The sequence below is a fragment of the Sceloporus occidentalis genome, unplaced genomic scaffold, assembly GCF_023333645.1.
Source record: "Sceloporus occidentalis isolate IW3139 unplaced genomic scaffold, rSceOcc1.0.p SCAF_346, whole genome shotgun sequence".
Lineage (NCBI taxonomy): Eukaryota > Metazoa > Chordata > Lepidosauria > Squamata > Phrynosomatidae > Sceloporus > Sceloporus occidentalis.
The window spans coordinates 184,236-211,126 of record NW_028317326.1 but is presented as its reverse complement, the minus strand read 5'-3'; the positions used below and the strand labels follow the sequence as shown (position 1 = coordinate 211,126).

General features: G+C 39.4%; 1 protein-coding gene across 1 annotated transcript in view; it reads left to right on the top strand.

The window, feature by feature from the left end:
- The first annotated feature begins 21,446 nt into the window (after window positions 1-21,446).
- Window positions 21,447-26,891, top strand: part of LOC149274125 (transmembrane protein 88-like) — a 32,381-nt gene continuing 26,936 nt past the window's right edge. Inside the window, exon 1 of the mRNA XM_089505789.1 lies at window positions 21,447-21,716. Coding sequence (XP_089361915.1) covers window positions 21,447-21,716 — 270 coding nt within the window. The remainder of the gene's footprint in view (window positions 21,717-26,891) is intronic.

Below are 26,891 nucleotides of genomic sequence, written 5' to 3'. Positions count from 1 at the left end.
ATTTCATCTCTAGACATCTGGCAGGGAAGTTTTTAAGGGCCGTCTTAGAAGAGAGCAGGTGAATTAATCACGGAGTTAGCATTTGGAAATGTTCTTCTAGAGCACATATTCTGGAAAGATTCTTTGCTGAGGAACAGGGATCTCTCAAATCACCTTGGTAGATACGTGATATATTTATTAGTCCCAATATACCCCCTACTCGGTGCCATGCCACCAGCTCGCCAACCTCTTACATATCTATTTACACCAATCAGCAATCTCTTAATTCCTATTCACTAATTATGACTAATTGAAACATCTAAGAGTCCAACAGCCAGAATTCACAAGGGTATAAAAAAGTAATGACTGTGTTACACTCACCTCCACCCGAAAGAGTAAATCAAACACGATTAACTAGGACGAATCTATGTGGATGGTGCACACAGTAGCTATTATGAATAATAAATGATAAAAGATGATAGCTTGAACAGCAAAACGTTTTCTTCTGGGGGGTTTTTTCTGTCTCCTACGGGCAACATAAAAATTCTCATATCCTACAACTGCTTTATGGAAATAAAGTGATGAGGGCAGCCATGTTAATAATTGGCTTTTTAAAAAAAGGCAAGACAGGCTCACAAGATATTATCTAGCGTTATATTAGATATTGTGTTCTGGGTATTTCTTGTTACTGTTGCGACTTTTTTTTTTTTCATGTAGCATATTACAGAATGACCTCATTTATAACAAGTTCTTAGTTTCTTACGAATAATACTGTTTGAACAAAAGTAGTTTGTAATGAGACAATCAAAAGATTGCACTTTAGAAGAAAAGGTATTGAAAGTTCCGGCATCAGGCGTCTTAGTCTGAATTAAGGTAATCCACACGTCCTGTGCTGTGCCCCTTTTTCATAATTATAAATATATCATAAATATAATAATTGTATATGTGACGTAATCGGACGCTCGGACTGCTCTATCAATCACTGATATATGAACGTCGCTCTCCTCCATAATCATCTCCAGGTAAATATTTCCAGGTCTTCTCTACCAGGTTCCTCCTAGCTGGACCCACATCATCTTTAGCCTCCTCTGCTTGTCCTGGATGAGCTTAGGGGATTTTTCTTTATGACTGCCCCAGTATAGGATCCTTTGAAATGTTTAAAATCCTTTGTGTTGGAAATGTTACATATGCACAGGTTTTCCAAGTGATAAAGCATTCTGAACGCTTCTTATGTCGATCACCATGGTATAATTGTTTTCTGGGTTTAAAGGGACGCTCCATCATCCCAAAGAGTCTCGTCAACAAAGAATACATACTAAAATATGTTGTTTTTCTGCACAAACACACATGAGGTCTCGGTTGACCCCACAGTACCCCTGCCAAGCCACGGTGGAGTTGGCTGGCAGAGAGTATACCACGTGGGCACACGGAGCAGGAGATGTGTTCAGCCGGGGGCATTCTGCGGAATATCTCCATTCATTAGCACGGGGTCAACACAAACATGTTAAAGGACCACTCAGTTATCATATGCATATTAAAGTACATATGGTGGCCGGAGCGTTCCTTTAGTTGTGAAATTTAAGCATGTCATGGTTATTTATGAGTGGAAATGAAGATTTTTGTTCCATCTTGGCATAACGATTACCAGACATTTCTTTCACTTGTCCTTTACATGGTTTACGGCTACCACTCCAATCAGTAATATAATTTCGTATTGACAAGTGATCATCTGGTTTTTTTCCCAGAAGGAGTTAAATCTATTAGTTCAGTGACAGCTCAGGTGGGAGGTTATTGCTTTAATAGACTCTAGGTGGGAATTGTCCTTGTACCCCGATGAGTGGCAGATTGCATAGAATTCAGTGGGAGGTAGCTCAATGTACTCTGAGGCTCGTCTTCGCTGCTCACATCCCCTGATTGATGAAATAGTAATCAGTTTTCCCTTTGATACAGAGTAACCTACATGAAAAGTTTCAGGCACCCTATAAGGCACTTTCCATGTTCGTCGGGCTTTGTTTCTTGACGTGCAGCATATATGTTCCTTGTCGATGCGAAATATGCATGTTGAATCTATCAAATTAAGGGTACTAACCAGCTTACTTCATTCCAGTCTTTAGGTTTGCAATGGATCACATTCAGACATTAAAAAGCATAAATATCCAAAAAAACTAGTAAGAACTCGGAAGCTGCTCTGTACACACGCTCTCCTGACTGGGGTAATGGGGGAGAGGCCGTCTCGTTGGTGCATGCTGCGACTCCACCATTTTGCGGCCAAGAGGTCAGAATTTTGTGGAATTTGTGGAATCATTTTTGCACCTCTCTTTCTCCACAGATCGGGGAGGACGGTGTCATTGGAGGCTCAGCTCTTTTTTGGAAGCAGACGAAGAAAGAAGACAGAAGAACGAACAAAGAAGAACAAGAAGAGGCAAGAGAAGAAGCAGAGCTGCTGAAAAGGTTACAGGCACATGGAAGAGGCTGATGCAGAAGGTAAGGAGACATTGAGATAAAGCATGAGAGAGCGTGAGAGAGAATCCCTCAGAATTTACAACCAAACTGAAAGGGCAAGAAACAATTGTTGATTGAAAACGAATGGATCCAAAATTAATAGATGTTACCCAGTGCAATCAGGACAGACTTTCCTAAGGGCTCTTTACTTTGGTCCCAGGTCCCTGCTTTACTCTTTGAAAACACTCAGCTTCTAAATTCCTAATAAAAAAAATAAACTTACAAAATTCTTTTTATTTTTCCTTCATTCAAACCAATGCATTTTTTAATTTAGAGTATTAAAAAAAAAACAATTCTACCTTGGGCACCGAAGCATGAAAAGAATGAATAAAAAAAATATAAAATGAGCCTAATGAGTTACCATTATATTTAGAGAGCTTTGTAAAAGTGTAAATAGGGATTTATTATTTATAGGGATTTATGTCACACCACATATATGCAATATCTGGTAAATTTGCTTATAGTAATGCACGGTATTAATTCTCACGGGAGGGGAAATGTATTTTGTAGAAGCTGTTAAAGCGCTGGGAGAACTGGTCTGTTTAGCTTGCATAATATTAAGTAAATTCCTTTTATTTTGCAGTATTTTCCCAGTATCAGCGGAGTGGGGGCACTTTTGTTTTAGTGGACTTGTATACATAGCTTGCTAGGGGGCTTTATCAATGAGGTTTGGAGAATAATGTATTTTATTTATGCAGATTCATTTATAAATATATTTTCTGCTGTGTGCATGTAACAAATATTCTGAGCGGCTAGAAAAGAGGGATATCATGGGAATATGGAGAGAGGGCAGCCTATGGAGCCACTGACTTCTTATTCCATGGTATATGATCGGAGGATATTAATAAGTAATTGCCCCCTTCTCCGGCAGTATGCAACCCACATACTGCAGGGCATAGCAACTAGTGTAGTGTGTCTTGGGAAAAGATGACCAACGTGATTAGAGGGTAATGTCTGGTATCACATTCATCGAAATGCTTCGAAAGCCTTTTCTATCATGTCTGGGCTTTGTTTTCCTGTAGAAGACCTTGGCTGGCCATCGGAATCACGGGGCAAATGGCGGAGGGTCCATTTTCCAATAGCCATACTAAGGAACTAAAAAGGGTAGACTATCTGGAGCTGGGGAATGAGGTCATGGAGGGCTATCTGAGCTTAGGGGTGCGATTAGCTGCATATAAGACAGCCTTTATTGGGTGGCTAGTGGGTGGGAGTTGTTGTGAATTGGGTAGGAGTAGGCATGGTCAAAAGAAGACATTGACTCAGGGAACCGAGAAAGCGCTTGGATTCTCCAGGATTCGGATTCTCTCAATCATGGAGAGTTTCAAGGAGTTCCAGTAACCCATATCATCCATAGCGTTGACCACTCTGCCTATGTCATAATGTGGTGTGCAGCCGCTAGGTGATGTAAAAGTGAGTTGTACAGTTGGACACATGGTCTATGTTCTACTGATCTAGGCCCATTTTTAGTCTCAGACTGATTCTATCTTCAAGGCTTTCTCTGTTGTCCTGATAGGGGAGCGCAGTCGATATTGTAATGGAACAAGAGGGGTTATTCTGCATGTTTTCTGACTGCATAATTGCTAGCGGTCATTCATTTTAGATTAGTCCTCGGTCTGACAATTAAGAAATCTGTCCAATTTATTTGTAGTCAATATCTCTAAACTGCAGCAGAAAGATGCTAAGCACACAAAGATATTTTTGTAGGTTGCAGACCTTCTCAGGACTGACCCCATCTTCTCATAGATCTTACTTACTCACATTAAAGCCAGTTATCTCTTTCTCCACTTCTACATTTCTAGTAATTAAAGAGTTACACTGGTCAAAGTGATGACCGTGAACAGCCTTATTAGCAATCTAAGAGAAGCACATCACCCCATCACACTGCCTTTTAATTTCCTGATTAAATCCAATTTCAGGTTGCTATTTAGTAATTAATAGTCAGTCGTCTATGTGCTCATTATTTCAATGACACATACTTTCCTAATACTGTTCAATTCCCTCTCTGTAAAGACTCTTGGTCTTGTTAAAGGGATCTTAAGGTGCCGTGAGGACAAGCGGAGGGAGAGGTTTAGCACGAAAGATGGAGAATGATAGAACATAGAACTGTAGTGCAAATATCAAATAGCAACCAGTGAATTAGACAACCTTTAGTAAGATTGATGAGGAATTTACTGAACCCTAATATCATGATCTCCAAAAACTAAAAGGGTCAACTCTAACATAAACCTCAGAGGTCCTTCCTGGTCAAATTAACACATAGTATCTATGACATGTGATGAATGAATGAACTTAAAAGGAAAATAAAGGGAATGAAAGGAAATAAAGAAAATCTGTCATAAACCGTATGTGTACTTCATCGCTAAATATATTACAAGGGATTATTTAATGGACCCTTGGAACCAATTGATGGACCACATCAAGCAGTCTATAGCCCTGCGTGCTCATTGCCGTTAATTATTTCTTGGATTTGAGTGTTTATTATGTGATGATGGGGGGAGTATATGTGGGAATCTGTGTGTTTTCATTGATCTGTTCAATAGATCTTCATGTAGTGGGCATCTTCAGCATCAAGTTTTCCTGCCAGGCTCTTCTGGTATTTGGATAGACTCACCCTTTAAATACCATTCAGCACACGTCGCAATTGCCCAGAGGACAGTCCTGATTTGGGGTCTCTGTCCTCAAAAGGGGCGATCGGTCATGCATAGAAACATCTTTGTGTTTAAAAACCTCCTCCGGAAGAGTATGTAATGTCAGGTTTGTCTATGTTCCATGGGAGGTGATCCACTATGTATGTTGTATGATTAAACAAGTCATACATAATACGCTATTTTCTGTATTTTTATCTCCCCATCGGCACAATCACTCCATCACTGCACCATTTATTTTTTCGAGAATACATGTTAATCCTACATGGCTTACCAATTAAAGGGCATCATTTTATTTATTCATCTTGCATTATGTGTTAAGAATAATAAACATGAATGCATATAAAAGCGTGGTGTTGTGATTTGCTTTGTGTCTGGCTGCTCTACAAGAACATTAAATTATTTTTTTCTGCTTTGATAACCACAGCAAATCTGAATATTGGATTGGCAGAAATAGCGTACATATTTAGTTAAGAAAAATCCATAAATGTGCGCATACAATGATTATGTAAGAACCAGCTGAAGGGCAAAAATTAGAACGGAAGAAAAGTAACCAAAATGAAAATTAAACACAAAAAAGTATTATGTTTTTTTAATGAGATGAAAGTACCAAGGGACCAAAACATTTTTAATGAATAGTCTAATGTCCCTGACACCCACGCTATAGAAAAAAACAATAAAAGAAAAAGAAAGCACTTACACACTCACACTAACACACAAAAAGACACTCACACAAACATTCCTAGACGCTCACACACACATCCAGATACTAAGCCACGGAGAAGCAAAGGAAGAAGACACATGGAGCAGCAGATGAAGACAGAAGAACAAGAAGATGCAATAAAAAAAGCTGAGCTCTAGGACAAGGAGACAGGGACACTGAAGCGGCAAATTCTCAGCAGATAATGTAGGGACAAATTCAGAGAGGGAGTGAATGAGAGAGACTGTGGGTGAAAGTGTGAAAAGTGAGAAAAACAACGAAATTCAACTGAAAATTCAGAGCTCCTTGCTTCGTTGGTCCCTGGGGGTCCGTGTATTTGTGAATTGGCTGTATTGGGGACTTTCACAGTTTGGGACCAACCATCCCCCTGTCTGAGGACTCTTCTGTAATTGGGAGTCAGTGGGCAGACCAAACGTAGAGCCCTGGGCTCACCTTTGTATGTTTATTTATTGTATACAACGGCCAAACCTAGGGTTTAGGAAGAAGTTATAGACCCACCTTTAGTTGCCTGAGGTTTGCTGTCTCTGCTTATTCATCTCTGATCCATCCTGTTGTTTTTACAATCAGAAACCTTCAAGGTCCATAAAACTCAATTCTCAAAATCATTTAACAATAAATAAAGTGAACGATTCACCAGGCTTTAAAAGAATAAGTACAAAAATAGTTTCTTCTATTTTATTTATTTATTTATAACCAGAAAAAAAACATGACATGGAATAAAAAATCACAAATATCCCACTCATAAAATATACATGCTCCAGTGGCAGTGTTGTGAATAAGTAATATGCTTCCAGTAATATCATCCTTTTGTTGAAATATTTAATATTCAGGTGCACAATATATACGAAAATGCTAAATCTGAATATTAAGGTAGTCTATCAAAGTTATCTATTTGCATTGTTGGGTGGCACTTTTCACAGTGTTATATCACATTTCAGAATATGTAATAGTAACATAGTAACATAGTTCATAAGGTTGAAAAAAGACCAAAGTCCATCAAGTTCAACCTATATACATATTGTGTCCCTACTGTGTTGATCCAGAGGAAGGCAAAAAAACCCTTATGAAGCAGATGCCAATTGCCCCATACCAGGGGGAAAATTCCTTCCCGACTCCAAATATGGCAATCAGAATAAATCCCTGGATCAACGTTCTGTCCCTATTAATCTAATATCCATAACTTGTAATATTATTGCTTTCAAGAAACACGTCCAGGCTCCTTTTGAACTCTTTTATTGAGTTTACCATTACCACTTCCTCTGGCAGAGAGTTCCATAATCTCACCGCTCTTACTGTAAAGAACCCCCGTCTGTGCTGGTGTAGAAACCTTCTTTCCTCCAACCGTAGAGGATGTCCCCTTGTTACAGATACAGTCCTGGGTATAAATAGGTCCTGGGAGTGATCTCTCTACTGTCCCCTTATATATTTATACATAGTTATTAAATCCCCCCTAAACCGTCTTTTTTCCAAACTAAATAACCATAATTCTGATAATCTTTCTGGGTACTGTAGTCCTCCCATTCCCCTTATTACTCTGGTTGCCCGTCTTTGAACCCTCTCCAGCTCCACTATATCTTTCTTGTACACTGGTGCCCAGTACTGTACACAGTATTCCATGTGTGGTCTGACTAGTGACTTGTACAGGGGTAGAATTATTTCCTTGTCTTGGGCATCTATGCCCCTTTTGATGCACCCCATGATTTTATTTGCCTTAGCAGCAGCTGCCTGACACTGGTCGCTACAGGTAAATTTACTGTTAACTAAAACTCCTAAGTCCTTTAATGATGTTATTGCATGAACTACAATTGTTCTGCTATGGACCTTTGTAAAAAAGTTGGTTGTGGAGTCTTATGAAGCACTGATGCCCCTAAGTTTTGGCACTGGTGTCCTCTTCCTCCTTCTCCTAAAAAGAGAAGCTATGCCTTTCAAACAGCAAAAGGTCAACCTACGCCATGTCTTGGGTTAAAAGATGCTTCTTTTGGCCACTGTTTACTTTGAAAATGATTAGCATTGAAGAGAGCCCTTCTAAGGAAATGTAAGATTATGTAGAATGGATCCATCAGCAGGGCTGGCCCTAGGGTTGCATGGCTTGATGACTCAGGAGGACTTAGGAGAGAACGTTGTGTTGGCGCCCCACAGCTCAGTGCCATAGACAGCTCTCTATAGCGCGATAAACACTATTCTACAATAGTGTTTATGCTGTACTTTAGAATACTAAGTACCATCTTCTGATAAACATTCTCTAGTGTAGAATTAAGGTATTCTCTTTTTTTGACATTTTATTACCCCGAAGAGGTCACCAAAAACCAACTAGCCTTTTATGATTATTTTATTTATATTATTATAAAATTATTTTCAAACATAAAATACATGTCTAAAATTGTGAACTTTTTTCTAATAGATAACACATAATTTGTACGCTCTATCAATTAATTTCACATTTTCATAGCAGACCGTTTCTCTTTTATAACAGATTTGAGCTGGAGCACATCAATCATCATACAGATCAATAACGAGAGGTGAGTATATTTAGCAGGGTCAGAGTCATTGGCAATCATTATGAATTATGATTGCAGTTCAACGGTGTCCTTTTGCCACCATTAAGGCTTTAAGAGCAAATATCTTGACATGTGTCAGGCTCGTTTAATCTTGCCTTCCCTTTATTGTTTAACACGGGAATATGCAAAAGTAACAATTTGAAGAATGAGATTCTCTGCTGTGCAAGAGTTCTGGACGTGATTTAAGATATAAACCCAAGGTGCAGTGCTTTAACCTCTTCAATGGTGTTGGTGACAGTGCCATTGTAGGACCACAGAGGGGTTCTTCTGGGGCCACACGCTTTGGTAAAACCAAGGAGGATCAGAATGGTTCCCCTTATGTCTTCAAGGAGATATGGGCATACCTGGGAACTCTCCGGGTTTGCCCGGAGATTGCCGGGTGAAGCACCGCTTCTCCGGTTCTCTGGGTCAAGACCTGAAGCCTATGGGTCGCGGGGTCTTGACATGCCCAGCTCCCCGCCCATTTTCCATTTAAATGGCGGTGTTTCCTCACCGGGACCGCCCACTGATGTCAGCGGGACCTCCCACCAGCATCAGGGGAAACTCCCACCGATGTCACAGGACCGCCGGCTAATGTCAGTGGGCAGTCCTGGCCGCGTCTCTCAAGGGAGACAAAAGGTCAGCCCACATTCCCCACCTAAAAGCTTCAGAGTCTCCGTGGTGGCATTTAAAGTGCATGTATGTTCTGTGAATATCTCAATCAAGCCAAAAGGGGTGACACACGTGCTTGAAAAAATGTGCATTTGCAAGGGGGAAAAAAGTGTTATTAGAGCCCCAGCAATCCAAAACAACACAAATGTTGAGCGCTGAGGTGGACCTAACCTTGGACTTCCATCAGGACACCTGAGGCTTCTCTGCGCCCTCAATGGTGAAATTATGTAAATGGTGAAATTATCCCACCAATGGCCGACTGATGACGTAAGTGCGGCTGATGATTTCATATGCATGGTGGCACACTATGTTTTTATGCTCACAGTGTCCAGCCGGTCATATCCAGCCATAGGCCGCACACCGGGGCCCGTAAACACCTGTATATGTTCAACTAACAGTAAGAGCTCACCTTAATGAAGAATGCATTCGTTAATTCGTGAAAGGCGGAGTTTAGAAGGTAACGTTGTTTCATGAATGCCTCATTTAATTGCAGGGATCAATAACGAAGAGAAATTTCTGAACGAAAATAAAGTCAATAATCTTGTTAGTCGACCTTCCAGTTCTGCTCTCTGGCTTATGTAACATTATGGTAACGAGTAACAACCTTCCATAAATTATTTATTTCTTGCTAATTAAGTGCAAAACGATCTTCAAATGTCCTCAATCGACCTCATATTTAACTCCACTCGATCTCAACCAGCTCTTAAAAGTGCTGATAAGCTTAATCACTTTTGCCAGTGTTGTAAACGGTTTAATATGGGTTTTTCCGTCATATGATTATTTTATATAAACCTACCCCTATTTTCAAAGGTGAGTTCAAATATTTCACAAAGGGCTGAGCCGGCAGCAGAACCTCACTGGGGTTGGGCCTTCATAATGGATGATGAGAAACATCTCTCCTGAAAAGTATTCTACGTATAGATTCTATAGACACACTTGTTTCTCTCTCCCCTTTACATGAAGCAGTATTTATCTGGGGATTTCATTACCGGAGATGGACCTAATGGATTTATGTTGGACCAGCCATGCATGGCTTGGCATGGGCCAGGTTGGACACCAAACTCTGATTGCTTGTAAGGACCGGAATCCATTCCATCGGTTTATAAGCTGATGACTGTATCATATTTAATGGTCCTTTGGTCAGGTTATTCGAAAAATAGATTTTTAAAACAGTACATAAAGCTGCATTATGTAACTCGAAAAATAAGCCCAAACACCAATCATTATACACAGCCAGGAGCATACAGAAAACCGAGGCTGACTGAAGAACAAAAATCATGTCTATTTTCATTTTTTTAGGCTTAGTTTACATCCTCGCGAGAATCTCAGTTCATCTGATGTTCATCTGCTTAAGTCTCATAAAATGGTGCTTAGATCCCATTCCCTTATATTACAAGATAATGTCATCCAACGCCTGCTTGGAAGCAGCGGCAGGTTAAAATCCTTACGGGTGTTTCCGTGATATCTTTGTTAAAAGCTGCATTCTAATGTACGCTCGCCATCATCACTCCCATTTCCTCCCATTCTAAGACCACGTCTTATGGAAAAAGGACTGGCAAGTAAAGAAATATATGTATGAAAAAGGATATAGCTGCTAAACTACATCTGCAACCCATCCACGTAAAACACTGTGACAATTTATTACATTTAAACAAAGAAAAAGTTTCAAGAAATATATATATATAGAGAGAGAGAGAGGTAATTTTCTGATTAATTAATGAAATGTTGATGAAAACTTCCGTGATGTGTGGGGTTTTTGTTTTTCTATTTGTAGATCTGTTGAATCCAATTGTGACATATATACCTAATTATATGCAAATATGAGCATATGTATTTAACGTTTAAGAGTCTGTATTTACAGTCCAATCTTCTAGATTTTCTAAAGAAAAAGAGCAAATCGTAAATAGATTGCTAGCTTTGGAGACTATCTTCAGTCACATTTTAAATAATATATATTTTTGAAATCTGTCTAGTGTACTTCAGTTAGCCAGTAAAGATATCACTTTTACTAAAGTTGCTCTTAATCTTCTGCTATAGAACATGGGAAAAATCACTGGGAAATAATTTAGAATTTATTTTATTTTTTATTTGTTGCATCCAATTAAGTTATTCTGCCAAGTGTTTTTTTTTTAAATGAAGCATATCTAAAAGCAAGAAGAAAAAAGACTAATATCGGAGATATCATAAGTTTCTTTTTTATTTTACCTGCTGTGCTGCTATGACATCATAAGGAATATTATCACAATCACATCATGTGCCTGGTTTATCCAAGATTATATATATATATATATATATATATATATATATATATATATATATATATATATATAAATATAATAGATTTCCATAGCTACCAACAGTCCTTAATCGGGAAGAATGTGGTGGGATCAGACTAGCCATCCGAAACAGGGGGCAAATGGTTGTGCACCCAATTTTCTACCACCCCCAGGGTAGCTCTGTCTCTTGCCTCAGTGACTCTCCTGGGGTATTTAACCCAAATATTCATGGCCGTTGGCCAAGGACATCATCAGCTTTTCTGCTCTCTTACAAAGCGACAAGTAGTAGGAACGTGAAAGCCGAGTAGCTGGGATACAATTTCTGATTTTGCTATGGACGGTTAATTTGATCATTATCTGGATGCATTAGCAAGGTTATGAGTCTGCCGCGGTGCCTTTTTGCAAAAGGTGTCATTAATCTATTGAACAAAAAAAGCTTGTAACAAACAGCTGCTTGAAATTAAATTCTATCCTCATTTTTTTCCCATTCAGTCTGTCTGTGGGCTATTTGTATCGCCTCTCTTGCCCATCTAAAAATTAGGCCATCCTTATATTTTGGACCATGTCTCATGTAGCTGCCCACAGCTGTCACTTATTCAGACAACCGACGCTGTTTAATAAGAAATACAATCATTAAAAATATGCCTCAAAAATCAGTAATTAGATATTAACACTAAATTATTACAAATAACTTCCTACAGACAGAGGAAAGCAGCGATGTAACTAGATGGGTTTCCGCTGCGACCGACATGTTTTATGGGAACAGCAATGTGAGTGATATTGCAGTAGGGGGCAGGTAATTGTGCCTCTTCTCTTCTCTGACATTGTCTAAATAGACCAATGGATGCTTATTACCCCATCCTGAAACCCCCTCTCATTCCAATTAATCTGAATTAAACTATGCCACTTGCTACCACTCTGACCTTTAATAAATACCAGTTTTGGTGTAAAACGCTGTCAACATAATATAACCCTGTCCACCCCATGGTACCCCAAAAGTAAAATGATGGCCATTATATCTGTGCATTTGTATTTGTTTACATGTGACGTGAGTTCAGCTTCTGAGGTTCCTTCTGAATGCACTCGATATGTAAGCTAGATGTTGGATGGGTCTTGAGGAATAAAGGACAGGTGATCTTGGGGAACAAAACACCATTAAAGCTGCCATGTGACTCCTACCATGTTTTTAGTATACAGTTTTTCCGTGCCTCTAATGCTTGGACGTTACTTGTCGAGGATGACAGCTATTGAATTGATAAGTTATGGTTTTTAATCATGAATGTGCGCTAATGATTTAGCCATAAACTCCTTTGATGCGTGTGGCTGTATATCTTGTCCGGAATGAGGCATTTCACATTGCTGGGTTTATTATCATGTAATAGACCACTATAGTGCAACACGGACCATTACCTTTAACATTTTAATATACGATTCGGGCATTTAAAGGGAAATATATCGACGATGTATGGCTGTGCGGGATCTGGAAACTTTGCTGCTCTGGTGACCTAGGGTGACACTCGCATCCATTGAGGACATAGTTATACCGGTGAAGGAGGTAGGAGCTGGCTTTAAAATACTGAAATTAAAAAAGTGTTGAGAAATCTACAGAAATTCCTCTTTTAAAATTGGAGGCAGGAGAATTCCCACCACCAGCACGGTGTATTACAAACATTTATAGCAGAGATTAGTTGATCATGCAGCGAGTGGACATTTTTAGCTCTATCTGCTGTCTTTTATAACAGCTTTTGGCCAAGATACCCAAAATAAATGAATCTGATCTTAAAGACCTATTCGAAAAGTGCTTGTAAAAGTCTTTAATAGCCTCATCTATCGAGTATATGAATTGCCTTCTCTAACCGTGTACTCCATCTGGCTGTTACTGCTTTCTTTAGCCCGGAGATCAACTTATACCAACCACAAATTGGAATGGCCTTCTAAGTATACTGCCGCCGGTCTAGAGGACGGGGTGAGCTCTCCCTCACATAAGACCCCTTACTACCCCATCTTTATTCTATGCAACATGGGCAGTGGAAACACCGCATCGGTGCCTCCTGTCTTGCCCATGTAAGATGGTTAAATGCCCTTCTTATTTTTGTAAATTTGTCCTTTGTTGGTAACATTTACTATTCTATCCTATGATTTCTGCAAGAAACACTGGGCATTTAATATCTTAGCATTTGTGTCGGACAAATCTACCTTTTGTGTCCACTCCTAGGAGTTTTCTTTTTATCGCTGATTACAATGGAATGCAAATTTAGTTAATATGGTACCTTTATTGGTTATAAAACATTCTTTAAGATCAGATGCTGTTTTTTGGGGGTATCTTGGCCAAAATCTGTTATAAATAAACTGCAGATAGAGCTAAAAATGTCCACTCACCGCATTATTAACTAATCTCTACTCACGGCGCTATTAACTAATCTCTACTATACATGTTTGTAATACACCATGTTGGTAATGGGAATTTCCCTGCCTCCAGAGTTCCAATTTCGAGGAGTTTCTGTACATTTTTAAACTTTGTTTTTTATTTCAATATTTTAAAGCCAACTCCCACCTTCTCCACCGGTATAACTATGTCCTCAATGGATGCGAGCGTCACCTTGGGTCACCAATGCAGCAAAGTTTCCAGATCCCGCACAGCCATACATCGTCGATATATTTCCCTTTAAATGCCCAAATGCTATATTAAAAAGTTAAAGGTAAGGTCATGAAGGTGTGAATGGCCAATAATTATTAAGAATTATGGGGATGGAAGATGTAATAATATTGAGCTTGGTAAAGCTAAGTTGAAGGTAAATTAGGTATTTTTTTAAAGATACATAAATTTGACTTTGTAAGCAATGTGTACAGAAGGTTAATACAAGCCTCACATAATCTATTTACATTACAATTACTTTGCTTTGTTACCATGGCCACTTATGTATAAATTGGTAAAATATTTCTCCAACTGAGATCTGCCCCCCCCAAGTGCATATTTTCTTCACTTTGTAAGTAAAATGCATTTGAAACCTTATGTAGATATTGGCCTCCTACTGGGACGTGAGAGCGTGACGGAGGTTAATACCTACACATTCTGGGTTCAAAAATAGAATATTAATTTCACCGGCGGATAAACCTGTCAGCGACTTTTATTCGCATTTATGGGAAACTGCAGGAGCCACTTGTATGGATCGTTTCTTTTCGAAGCACGAACACAAATTCAGGTATGGGGGTTTTTTGGATTATCAAAGTATAGCGCATGGTCCTTTTAATGTGGGTTAAGACTATTTGCTGGTAAGTCATTTTGTTTGTGATGTTCTCCAAGTATGAGAAAGCAACTGGAAGGTAACGCAGATATAATACGTTTCTGCTGAGTTACAGTATTCCAAGAATTGTTCAGAGATATAACTTTCATCAAGGGTTTTAATGGGTCGTCCTGGACCTCCTCGTGAAGGACACCTTCCCGACCTCCCTCGCTGCCTCAGGCTTCAATAAGTCCCATAAAAAAGGACTGTGAATTGCACAAATCATTGGTTGCTTCAAGGTTTTTCTCCTTTGCTTAGACCCTCATAAAACGACAACTATTCTTGGGGCAACTCGTGAAAGTCAGGAGTGAATGATGAGTTTGTAGAGAATTAGGAGTTTCTGACACGGTGATGAATGTTATAGCTCTTCTATGGGAACATTGAATAAACCCCAGTGTCGGATTCTGATAACATGGGAACGTGTGCTTGATCTCAGCTTCCAAAATGTGTTACTTGCCTTCAGCAATGATGCTAACGGCACGTATGAATGCAATGGTATTTAATTGTTTATCTGTTTATGGTTTGGATAGTTGTTCTGCTGAAAAAGAGACTTCTGTGGAGCTGAAAGTTTCACTTCCTCAGCTGAATTTAACACTTTTCTAAAACCAAATGCAGCATTTGAAACACAATTTCTTGTGCTGCTTAACGTCCAAAGCCATCCCAGAAATAATTCATTCGCTTCCTACTTTATCATTAGATAGCCTGTGTATTTTATGGCATAATAAAAACAAGGTTGCTATACCTATAATGGCTTACATGACTTTACTGCCATTCTTCGGCGAACCCATTAAAGGACCTAGAACACTGAGTAGAGAAGGGCTTGTAAAACCTTCAATACTTGTCCTCACTGTTCCCCTCAACATTTTAGGGACATTGGGTTCTTTGAAAAGGACAATGTAACCCTAACCTTTATATGTAAGTATTTATGTGCCTTTGGTATAGATGGAATGTTCCTGAACATGAAAAGATCCAAGAACAGTAGGTGGAAGAAAATGGGCAGACCATACAGGTCACCTGGCAGATTCCATAGTTCTAGTTCTAGTGCCTGACCTATCATGGTGGGGAACGTTACTAAGACATGAATCGGAGTCTACAAAACAAACTGTATTACGCCACTTTAAGCCTGTAGCTAAAGAGAGATTCATATCATGATAATTAGACCAGCTCTCCGCTGTGCACACGCAGCATATTAATTGCATGCAAATGATCAGACCTGGGCATTTTATGGAAATGAATATTTTCTATGGCGCAACGGATGAAAGGTTTATAGTGGCAAGTAATATTCACATTCCAGAGGGAACTTATAAAAAGGTCCGTCACGCATAGTCAACACAACTTTTTTGTAAAAGGATGCTTCTTGGATTTATGTTTAGATCTATCCTAGTAGTGGGTGTCTTATAGGTCACAACAGTGATCAAATGCATGATTCCCTTTACAGTCATTAACCCCTTCAGGACCGGGATTTTGATACTAACGTGTCGCTAAAGGACCGGAGCCGTTTTTGTGTTTTTGCCATGTCTTTCTTCAACTGTAATTTCTCTCTTATCAATTGGTGCACCCACACAAATCATATATTGTTTTTTTCAGCACAAGTAGGGCTTTCATTTGAAACCATAGTAAGCTGGGTAGTACATTGTTTTGTTTGAAACAAACTGGAAAAAGTGGGGAAAAAATGAAAAAAAACGCATTTTTTACAGTTTTGTATACATACAAATTGTACACACATTGAACCAATGGGAAAAAATTATCCCAAATATATTCATTAAGTTGTCCTGATTTGGAAACCACCCAACATGGCCAGGATTTTTATCTATTTTGACCAGTATAGGGCAAATATTGCAAGGCATGCATCACGTTTTTGAAATGTCATTTTTTTCAAATTTGGCATGGTAGTCTAATAACTGCAATAGTTGTCACAGATACTGATTACCCCCCCAAAATTATATGTTTATGAACAGTAGATAAGTCAAGGTGTACAACTAGGGTCATTTTGACACTTTTCAAACAGGGATTTTATCGCCAATTGCTGCCAAATTTTGAGGTATTTTTATATTTTTTGGGGTTTTTTTGCATATGTTGCAATGTTGCTTTAGATTTTATATTATATTTTGTATAGAATATGTGCAACTGCAGAACAAAACACCAAATTGTGTTCACCAACATCCCCCGGTTCCAACAAGGCCTCACATGCATGGTTCATGCATTTTTTGAGGAAGCTATGAGGGCAAAACTGGAACATGCGCATTTTCGTTTTCACATTTGGAATTTTCAGAAATTGGTTTCCTGGGCCCATATCCCATTTGGGACATTTTGGAAGCCCCCTGCTGTAAAGTACCCCATAAAAGTATATATTTATGAACAGTAGACAAGTCAAGGTGTTCAACTAGGGTAGTTTTGACAGTTTTCAGCTAGCCTTTTCTTCACTGATGTCTGCCAAAGTTCACGGAAAATTTATTTTATTGCGTTTTTAACAAATACATTTCAATGTTGCAATTTATTTCTTGCACAGCATATGTGTAACACTGGAAAAAAAACACCACATTTTGTTCACCAACACCCCCCGGTTCCAACAAGGTCTCACATGCATGGTTCATGTATTTTTTGAGGAAGCTATGAGGGCAAAACTGGAACATGTGCATTTACATTTTTTTTTTTTTTTTTTTTTCATCAGATTACTTGTAAGTGACAGGTTTAGGCCGCTGACATCAATCAGGGAGACCGATCAATAATCAGCGACTTAAAATGTCACCGACAAGTGATCAGGTAATAATTATGATTTTTTCATTTATTAATAATTTGTGTTTTTTCATAATTACCCTAGATGACCCCTCTCTCTTTGTAGAGCAGGGTCATCCGTGGGCTGCCATAATGATCCGATCACTCCTATTGGCCAGGAGCGATCTGATCAGCCCAGCATTTGACCTGGAAGCACCCTGGACTTTCAGGTCAGTGCTGTTATTTTTTTTTTATTATTATTATTATTTTATTAATTTTTTTTAATAAATTTTTTTTTTTAAATTATTATTATTATTTTTTACATTATTTTTTTAACTCTTTCAATGCTGATGCTCCATTGAAGCACAGCATTGATTGATATTTAGTCCCCACAAGCTTGTGGGGACTAATATTAACCCCTGCAATGCTGCGATGGGGGTCATACACAATCGCAGCATTGAAGGGGTTAATTGAGGAAGAGGGTGGTAGGGGTTAACTGAGGAAGGGTGGGGGTGGGGGGGGGTCTGGTCTCCACACTCATGCGGAGACCAAAGAACCCTGTCTCCCTGTCCCTGAAGCTGCCTCTGGCAGCTGGGACACAATCTCCAATAGACTGGAGATTGTAGGGGAGGAGTCTCTCTGATCAGTCCTACAGGACTGATCAGAGGACTTCTGGGGGCTCGTTTTTGCTGTTGCTGGTCTGCCTGGGCTTCCAGGCAGACCACCAGCAGCAGAACCCCCTAAAAAACGGGAATTAACCCCTTCAATGCCGCGATTACGGCATTGAAGGGGTTAACGCTGCACTGACGCTCTCATGGAGCGATCAGGCAGCAGGGGGGTGTTGGATCAGGTCCCCACACTTGTGGCAGCTGAAACAGCGATTGCAGATTTTTCTGCAATCGCTGTTTCTGCCTACAAAATCACTCCGTGGGAGTGATCGTGGGCTTGGGGGCGGGCTTAGACAGGCTGTGCTGTCTGCCCAGGACTCCTGGGCAGACAGCAGCAGCAGCGCCCCCACGATCACCGCGATTGTGGTGATGTGGGGGCGTTTTTTGGAGGAGACGTACCTGGTACGTCCCGGTCTACCGGTGACTGTTAACCAGGAAGTACCAGGTACGTCCCGGTACTGAAGGGGTTAAAGCTACAAAAACTAAAATATAAACATAAAAAATTTATTTAAAAATTAAATTGTGGAGATATCAATAACTGTCCTAAAACCCTTACCCATCATCAGTGAAGAAATTTCCTGTGATTTCCTGTGATGTCAGCGGAATGAACCACTGACAACAGCCGGACCGCCCACCGACGTCAGTGGGAACGTCCCCGAGATCAGCCGGACCGCCCACCGACGTCAGTGGGAACGTCCCCGAGATCAGCCGGACCGCCCACCGACGTCAGTGGGAACGTCCCCGAGATCAGCCGGACCACCCACCGACGTCAGTGGGCAGTCCTGGCCACGGCCCGCAAGGGTAGGATCCGGGTAGCCCACAAGTTCCCAGGTATGCAAATCACTGTATGGAGCAAAAGTAACGGCTGTGAAAGGGGTGGGTCTAGGACAGTGTCCGGGGTACATATGTCACCTCAAATCCTACACCTCCAGTAATACACACTAACGCAAAACTGCCCCTTTTTGAAATCTTAGGAGGTATGTATTTGATATGTGTTTTATTCAATGTAATGGAAGATACTAATAAGGTTTTTATGAAATCTTAAAATATATTGATATCCACAAAATCGTTACATTACGGTTTCTCACTTACCACTGCTGTATAATGTTTGTGATCAACTGTGACCATCTTATTTGGGTTGGTAAGGTCCATGATCCATCATAAATGGTCACAGAGGCTATGCCACGCTTCATTCCCTGTTAAATCAATACAGCTCGATGTCGCCCGGTTATTTACCTTGGAATCAGCAGTAAAAAGGAACAAACATGATAATATTTAGTCTGAAAATAAAAATGACCTTTAGATGCTTGGATTAAAAAAATTCTGACTCTCTCTCTCTCTCTCTCTCTACAAACTTAAGGAGCTTACCACACATTTGGGAATTTAGCACAAACTACAAAAACATGATGCTGAAGTGTTACAAGTAGGCTATTTCTGATTTTCAGAGGTTTGAACTGTTAGTGATTACCCGTTTTGCTGATTAACGGGTATTAAGGTTAAGCTGCACCGGGTTCTCTCCCATGTTGATGATTATTAGTTACATTCTAAAGTGAACTCATCTGTAGCTCTCCTGGAGCAAGCAAACGAACTTGGCTGACTGCTTTAGCATCTTGGACCCTCAGGTCAGCAGACCCCATCTCCAGAAGGATATCGACACATTGGAGGGAGTTTAGAGGAGGGCTACGAAATATTGAATGGGTTTGGCATAAAGCTCTTCTGAATCCAAGCTGAGACCAAGGATTGATTAAAGTCTGAGTCTGGATGGGCGGAATATCTGCCGTCAAATTCTACGTTCCTAAAAAAGTAGCTGTAAGATTTTACCGTAGAGTTGATGTTATTGCCACGAACTACAATAAGCAAGCTTAAGAAAATCAGTTTTATATCCCCCGTCCCTTCATTAGTGTTAGATGACACTCATCTTTCTGTGTTGTCTGTTGTGTATCCCTGCAACACTGCGGCAAGAAGCTGCCTCCGGAATTTCAAATTAAGATGCAATGGTGACACCTGACTTGCAAATTTCCACCGCAGAGTGGAACCCACCGCTAATTATTCAGCCATTACTCTAATTACTTATCTTTTATATGTTCATGAAAGAGAATTTCAGTCAGAAAAGTGTACACCTTCCTGATATGTGTCTCAAAATACTGTATTAAAAGGGATATTTCCCTAACTATTAAGTACCACAGTGCATTGTTACTACATGCATTTGTGTCTCATTTTCTTCTTTCCCTGCCTTTTTTTAACATGTGTATGCTGTCTGTGCATGCGCAGTAACATAGGCCCCCTGCAACTTTAGAGTGCGCCATTTGAACTCCAATTGACCTTAAATGCATTTTATTATTAGAACGTAGATGGTGTGTCTGTAACAATACTGTTTGTGACAACCCTGAGCTAGATTCCATTAACTCATAACTGTATCAGTTTAATATAATCCCCCCCCTGAAATAGAACAAAATACGATACAATCAGTGATACGGTTTTTTTTTTCAGATAATACGATCCAGTTTGAAATAGCCAAATCTTAATCGATGTGGTTAATCTTCAAATCCCAAGACACTAAATGGGGATTGTAAGCAATATGGGAGCCGCAAAGGTGACCTAAACTTTTGGGTGCTTTTTAAAAAAAAAATGATTACGTTAAATCGGATTAAATATATTTTATGAAGCTCAAGACTTCAAAATAATCCAGAATTTTTTGAAGACATTATTATTTCTCCTTTGCTCGACCTGTGACACACTCGAGAAGATACTACCATTTACACCTTCCCATGTGCATCCAAGCTCTTTTGATGAAAAAAAAATATCTGCTTCATTACCCCCCGAGGGGAAGTGTCGGAAAAGTCGGGATTGGTGTAAGAGTAATGACATTATGTGTTCAATCTCGGAGTAACCTACATTGATGGAGTGAGACCCAGGTGTTGCTCCGCTGACTGCATGCAGAAGCGGAGAAGCAGATGCTGACGAGCAAGCAGCAGCTGATTGGTTACGGATGCAAGTGGATTCTTTGAAGCACATTCACAAAGCGTACGCTTTGGAACAGTGTAGCAGCGAAGCAGCCAGCTGCTATCAGAAGCTTTTGCACTCTTTCTGTTTAGGTTCTACTTGGATCACAAAAATAAAAATATTGTCTACCCATGGGGAACAACTATGAGAACCTGCCGTGAACAGATTGCCTTCACAGAAGTGTTTGATGTGTAGAAGACACGTATTGGACCTTTGCAAATCATTCATACAGATATGAAAACTAAATCTACAATTTTCTGAGCTTGAGGTATTCTTTTAGGACATTTCCACCCTTCTAGGACCAAGTTCCAGCTTTTGGTCTTTGGTGGACTTTGAGGTGTGCCTAGGAGAGCAACAAGGTACAGGGAATTTAGGGAGTTTAGGTTGTACACACGTTTCATCCAGGAAGGCTTTAGGAAGTGAAAGCTTCCTTTGCTGCTAAAAATGTCTGACCAAGAAATTGAGGACTTTGATGTGGACAATATGTCAGACACCTCTCGGATGATCCCAGCCCTACCACCCTATAACATGGATGACCAGCTCTTGCCTATGGAGTATAGAAGCAGATGGGGTTGCTGGATTTGGACTCTCTTTGTGTCTGGTGCAAACTTTTTGGCTTTTCTGGTTAACATAATTGTTCTTGCTATAATTTTCACAATTGTTCTCACCCCAACCATCGTGGTGGTCTATTTCGGGTTTAAGTGCCACTCCAGGGTAAGTAAACACAACTCCATAATATCAATCTACCATACATTGAATACCATACTGCACCATAACATTTCCCTTCTGAGGACCATAGTTAATGTATTGAAACAGTTTTTATGCATCTATCTATCTATCTATCTATCTATCTATCTATCTATCCACATTGTTTGCATTAAATAGTCATATTAAGTTTATTGATGTCACTTCCATGAAAATATACAGAATATTTACTACATAAAGGAGATATATAATATTATAGAAAGAATATATTCAGTATGTAACAAAACATGTACGAATATATGAGTCTGGCTTCACTTGCATTTGAAACACCTGGGTTTCATTAGGAAATATTAGAAGTTAATGTGTCAGTCCCCTTCTGTTAGCTGTCTTTCAAACCAGCAGGAACCCGCATCCCAGTCTGACATTCTTTTTTGTTTTCATGGAATAGGACCCTTGTTCTTAATATGTGTTTGTTTAAGAGCTTTTTGTTAACAGAGTTAGTGGATATGCCTACAAGTTGTATAGGTTCTGTGTTTTAACGGGTGGGATCTGGAATGCCCTTGGGATAGAAGAGTGAGGGGTTTCTAAACGGATGGCAGATCAAACGCATTTGGTACATCTAGTCTGACATTAGTTCCCGATTTAGAGACTGAAATCTTAATCAGTGCTTGATCTCGTCTTAGATTTAGGAGTCATATGCCTATACCATGCATGTTTAAATATCCTCACTGTATTAGCTTCTGCAACTTCTGCTGGGAGGCTTTTCCACTTATCTACCACTACTCTCAGTAAAGTAAAACTTCTTTACATTACATCTAAGCCACTGACCCGCTAGTTTTAGATTATGACCACTTCTTCTAACATTTCTCCTCCTTTGAAAGCCTACAGCTACAATGAAGGTACTTCAAGTTTAGACTGTAAATACATACATTGTCTAAGTTGTCCTGTTTTGATATTCAAGAAGACGTAAAATGGACATAAAAATGGACGTCCTCGATGGGTCAGTTGGTTTCTATGAGTTAGGCTCACGGTTTGGTGATAAAATCAAAGAAAGCAAGGGACATTTGATGGGTTGGTTTTTGTTGGGTCTCGGCTTCTATTGTGTTTAGCCAAGTGTTACATAACTGAAGGTGATGGGACATCTATCCCAGCAACACCTGTATTGCCATATTAGATTTGAGGTTATTGGGTCCTCCCATTTGGCTACATTTTTTTCATTCAGGGGTAATTTGTAACAAGGCTGTTTTTTTACAACAATAGGGCTCTGGACAAGCCCAGCTAGACTAGCTCCATGTATTCTGAGGCTTGGCACTCTAGACAATTGTCTAGTTTGCCCATACGGCATGGCAGATCCTGAGCCCAAGAGACCGCTACAGCATCACATTAAAAATGGTCCTGATTTGCAAGGAGGTTAAATTATACCTCTTTTATCACTTAAGGCTTTGGCACCTGTATTGCAAAATGTATATGAATTGCTCAATTTCATATACATTTTGTTATAAAACAGTAAACGAGCTTGAATGTACCTCGGCCAAATGATTTAATTAAAGGGTTACATTTCTATTATATGCAACCTTTCTTTACTCCAGGAACAGACGTACAAATAGTTTTACTTTATGTGCCTTTTTTTGGAAGGCTCATTTATTAACAGTAAGTTGTTGATCAGTTGTAATTAGATGACAAAAACAATGTTAGTGTTAGGAACACCGTATAGACAGTCGCTTAGGGTACCAAATGGCAGGGAGAGCGCCGGCTGTCAATGTTCCCAGGTCTGAAAACAAAGACGCGTGTCCTATAAACTACAAGTGGTGTTTAGAACCTCTTTGCCAGATCTTTGTATCTTCCGGTATTAGATGCTCGTTTGAAGTTTTCCTGTCCTTAGGATCTCACCGATTCTCCTGCGTGATGCTGAATGCTCTTTGAAATGACAGCAAATCGATGTGCTTAGCTTGGTGACATCCAGAATTATTACAAGCGTATAGTTCAGAGCCATTATCAAAAAAGACAATAGAAAATATGCTGCCGGCTCCTTGTCATCCTGACAAGTATAATCATATCCAGCATTCTGATTTGTTTTGGTGCATTTTTTATACTTGCCAGAAGCATATTGATGTGCAAGCCTGTGATGAAAGAAGTACATTGTTCTATATTATCTAACAACATTGGTTCCCTGACAGCATGCAAACTCCAGCTTCTTTGTATCTGGCTACCGGTTTCATGTTCTGGGAAGAGACTATTTTTATTATTCATTTTACTTGCAGTCGAGCTGCTGATCGGTCGCTGACCGATTAGAACTAGAAACATTCTCTCCTTAAGGTTCAATGGTTAATGTGAGGCAACTTTTTAAAGGAGCCTTGGGGTCACACAAGATTTTTGTTGGGGAAGGCTGTCAACCATCTTAGCCGGTGATGAGCAGCTCCGCTACTCTACAGAAACATATTTTTAGGGTAGCCTCTCTGGACGTTGATGATAGTTGGCATCCTAGGCCCACTTTACCAACTACGTACCACATATGTAGCTGACACAGGGCTTAAAGTGAATGTAAGAATCAAAGCAACTATGCTGCTACCCTGAACATGTTAGCTTTCACATTAATTATGTGTTAAATAATGCTAATTAGAGTAACTTTTTTAATTCCCTTTAATGAAATTGAAGTGCCCACCCTGGCATTGCCTGCAGAGTTAAATGTCTGCCCTTAAGTCATGCTCTCTTGTATCCGTGGTGTTTGTCCTCCAAGGACGCACAACTTCTGTTTCTTCAATAACGTGCAATTAAATGGAATCGTGCAGATAGATGTAAACTGTGCACAGAACAATATATTGTTGTTTTTTTTTTGTTCTGAGATGTTGGGAGATAATCCCAAAGGAGTTTAACTAGTGGCTAAAATTGCTAATTAAACAAGGTTAAGAGGACAGAATGAATCCAGTGTCCACACAGAGAACGTTTTTTATTTTTAACTTTTAACTCAACTTCAATTTAGCTGGAAAGGAAATCAATGCAGACAAAGTTATTGTCTATCCTATTTTGAGGGCTGGTTGTTGAAGGGATAACACCCCAGGCAAGAAGCCTACACACACACTTGTGTGTTTTCTATACATTTAGAAGGCCAGCGTAGGCAAAGACCTCTTGCACGCCCCTGCAACACAACGTGGAGGCTTCCATTGCATTCCTGCCAGGTCCCACACTGACTTCCACACACTGGGGCAATTTGTTTGGTGACCGGTGGGTCCCCCTGGTCCAGGCACCCCAGGAAGTTGTACTAACACCAACCATGCCTAATTAAATCACGACATATAATCTCCAACCAACATTTTGACTAGTTGGCACTTTGAAGAGCTGCACTCTTGTCATGTTATTTTAAAGTGGATGAGCCATCTACGCAGTTTTTATCATCATTACACGGATTTCAAGGTCGCTACTTTTGCTTTTTGTTTTTCAAGCTATGTTTTTGTTCAGAAACTATTTGGATTAATTAAATGTGAGCGACGTTTGGGGCTCAATCTGAATTAATTACTACCCTGTATTCACTTTACTTAACCCTTAATGCAAATCGAATGTTTAGGATGGCTTCTCCCACAAGCAAGCGTTTAAGAGGATTTCCAATACAAATATTGGAAATAAAAAGTTTGTGAGCTTGGCATATATGGGAACCGGAAAGAACACAAACAAAATACTCGCTAAAGCCTATAATTATTGGGGGCTGTATGGGAGCTGCGATTGTTGAATTTGGGCCAGTCAGGGAAGATCAGAGGATCCTGATCCAACTACCCACAAAAGCAAGATCATGCCTTCTAACAGTGCTAAATTTCCAGGGACAGTCCAGTTTTTTGGATCCTGTCCCATTAAATTCAGGTCTATCCCTAAAAAAATTAGCTCCAAACTACCCAGTATCTGCACTGGGTAGCCTATTATTATTATTATTATTGCCTTTTATTTATAGTACTCCAATCATTTACGCATATTCTTACAATATATATAAATATATATATATATACTGAAAGGGTCTGACTAAACTAGACTTGACAGACTAAGACAATACATTAGATGAAGGGGAAACCAGTTAAACCAGGGGAAACATGTTACCAGTGACATGTATCTTCAAACAGAAGCATGTCATTGTTTTAATAAGCTTGCTAGCAATTCTGTAATCATTATGTAGGATATATTTTGGTTCCTAAAGTAAAAAAAGTTTTTTTTTTAATATATATTTTATTATTTTTAATGAAGAATGCATTTGGCAAAGAGAATGTTGCCAATTGGAATGTTTGGGTAAAAAAAAAAGTCTTACTTTAGTATTCTCCCTGGCGAGCGTTAATACACGAGCTGCTTTTTATCAATCATTTCTGGTTACAGCCAGTATAATGTCCCGGCTTGACAAATCCGACAAAGTGAGTCTGTATCAGATAATGTCATCGTGATTCGGACAAATGATTCCCCGAGTTTAGTCATTTTATAGTATTTCTTAGAGAAACGAGATGATGAAAATTGAATTTATCTCTAATAAGCCTGATGTTAAATCCGATAAAAGAATAATATGAAATGACTAATGCCCTCAACCTGTTTTTGTTTTAGTCTCTGTTTACATCTCTTACCATGGTTGTCTTACTTGTTACATCTTATGTAATGTAATACCGCAAAATATATGTATATGTCTATATATATCTATATATATATGTATATATATATATATATATATAGATAGATATAGATATAGATATATATATACATATATAAAGTATTGGGCGATACCCGGAGTGACCTGACCATTTAAAAATGAAAAATGTCCCCATCTTTCTTATGTAGCAGAATTCCTACAGTCATTTTAAAACCAACTGCATTTTGTAATCAATGAATTTATAGTAACAAGAATCATTTCTGTCTGCAATTTCTTTTTCTTCTCCCGAGGACAGAATCCCGAATTGGAAAGCTCATCTAGTTTTTGATAGCTGTCTACTCCCGTCATTACTTTTTTCTCCTTGTGCAGTGAACTGAATAAAGCCTCCACTTTCTCCCACTCGATTCCCTCTTTCTAACGTCATTCATGCTTTCTCCTTGACCTTCATTCAAGTGAATGAATGAAAAAAAAGGCTTTTCTCACCTAATTTTCTACAGTGTTGACCTGTCTCGAGACTAATTGTCACATCCCTCGGGTTCACTTTTCTTGCATACGCGCTCACGCAAAAT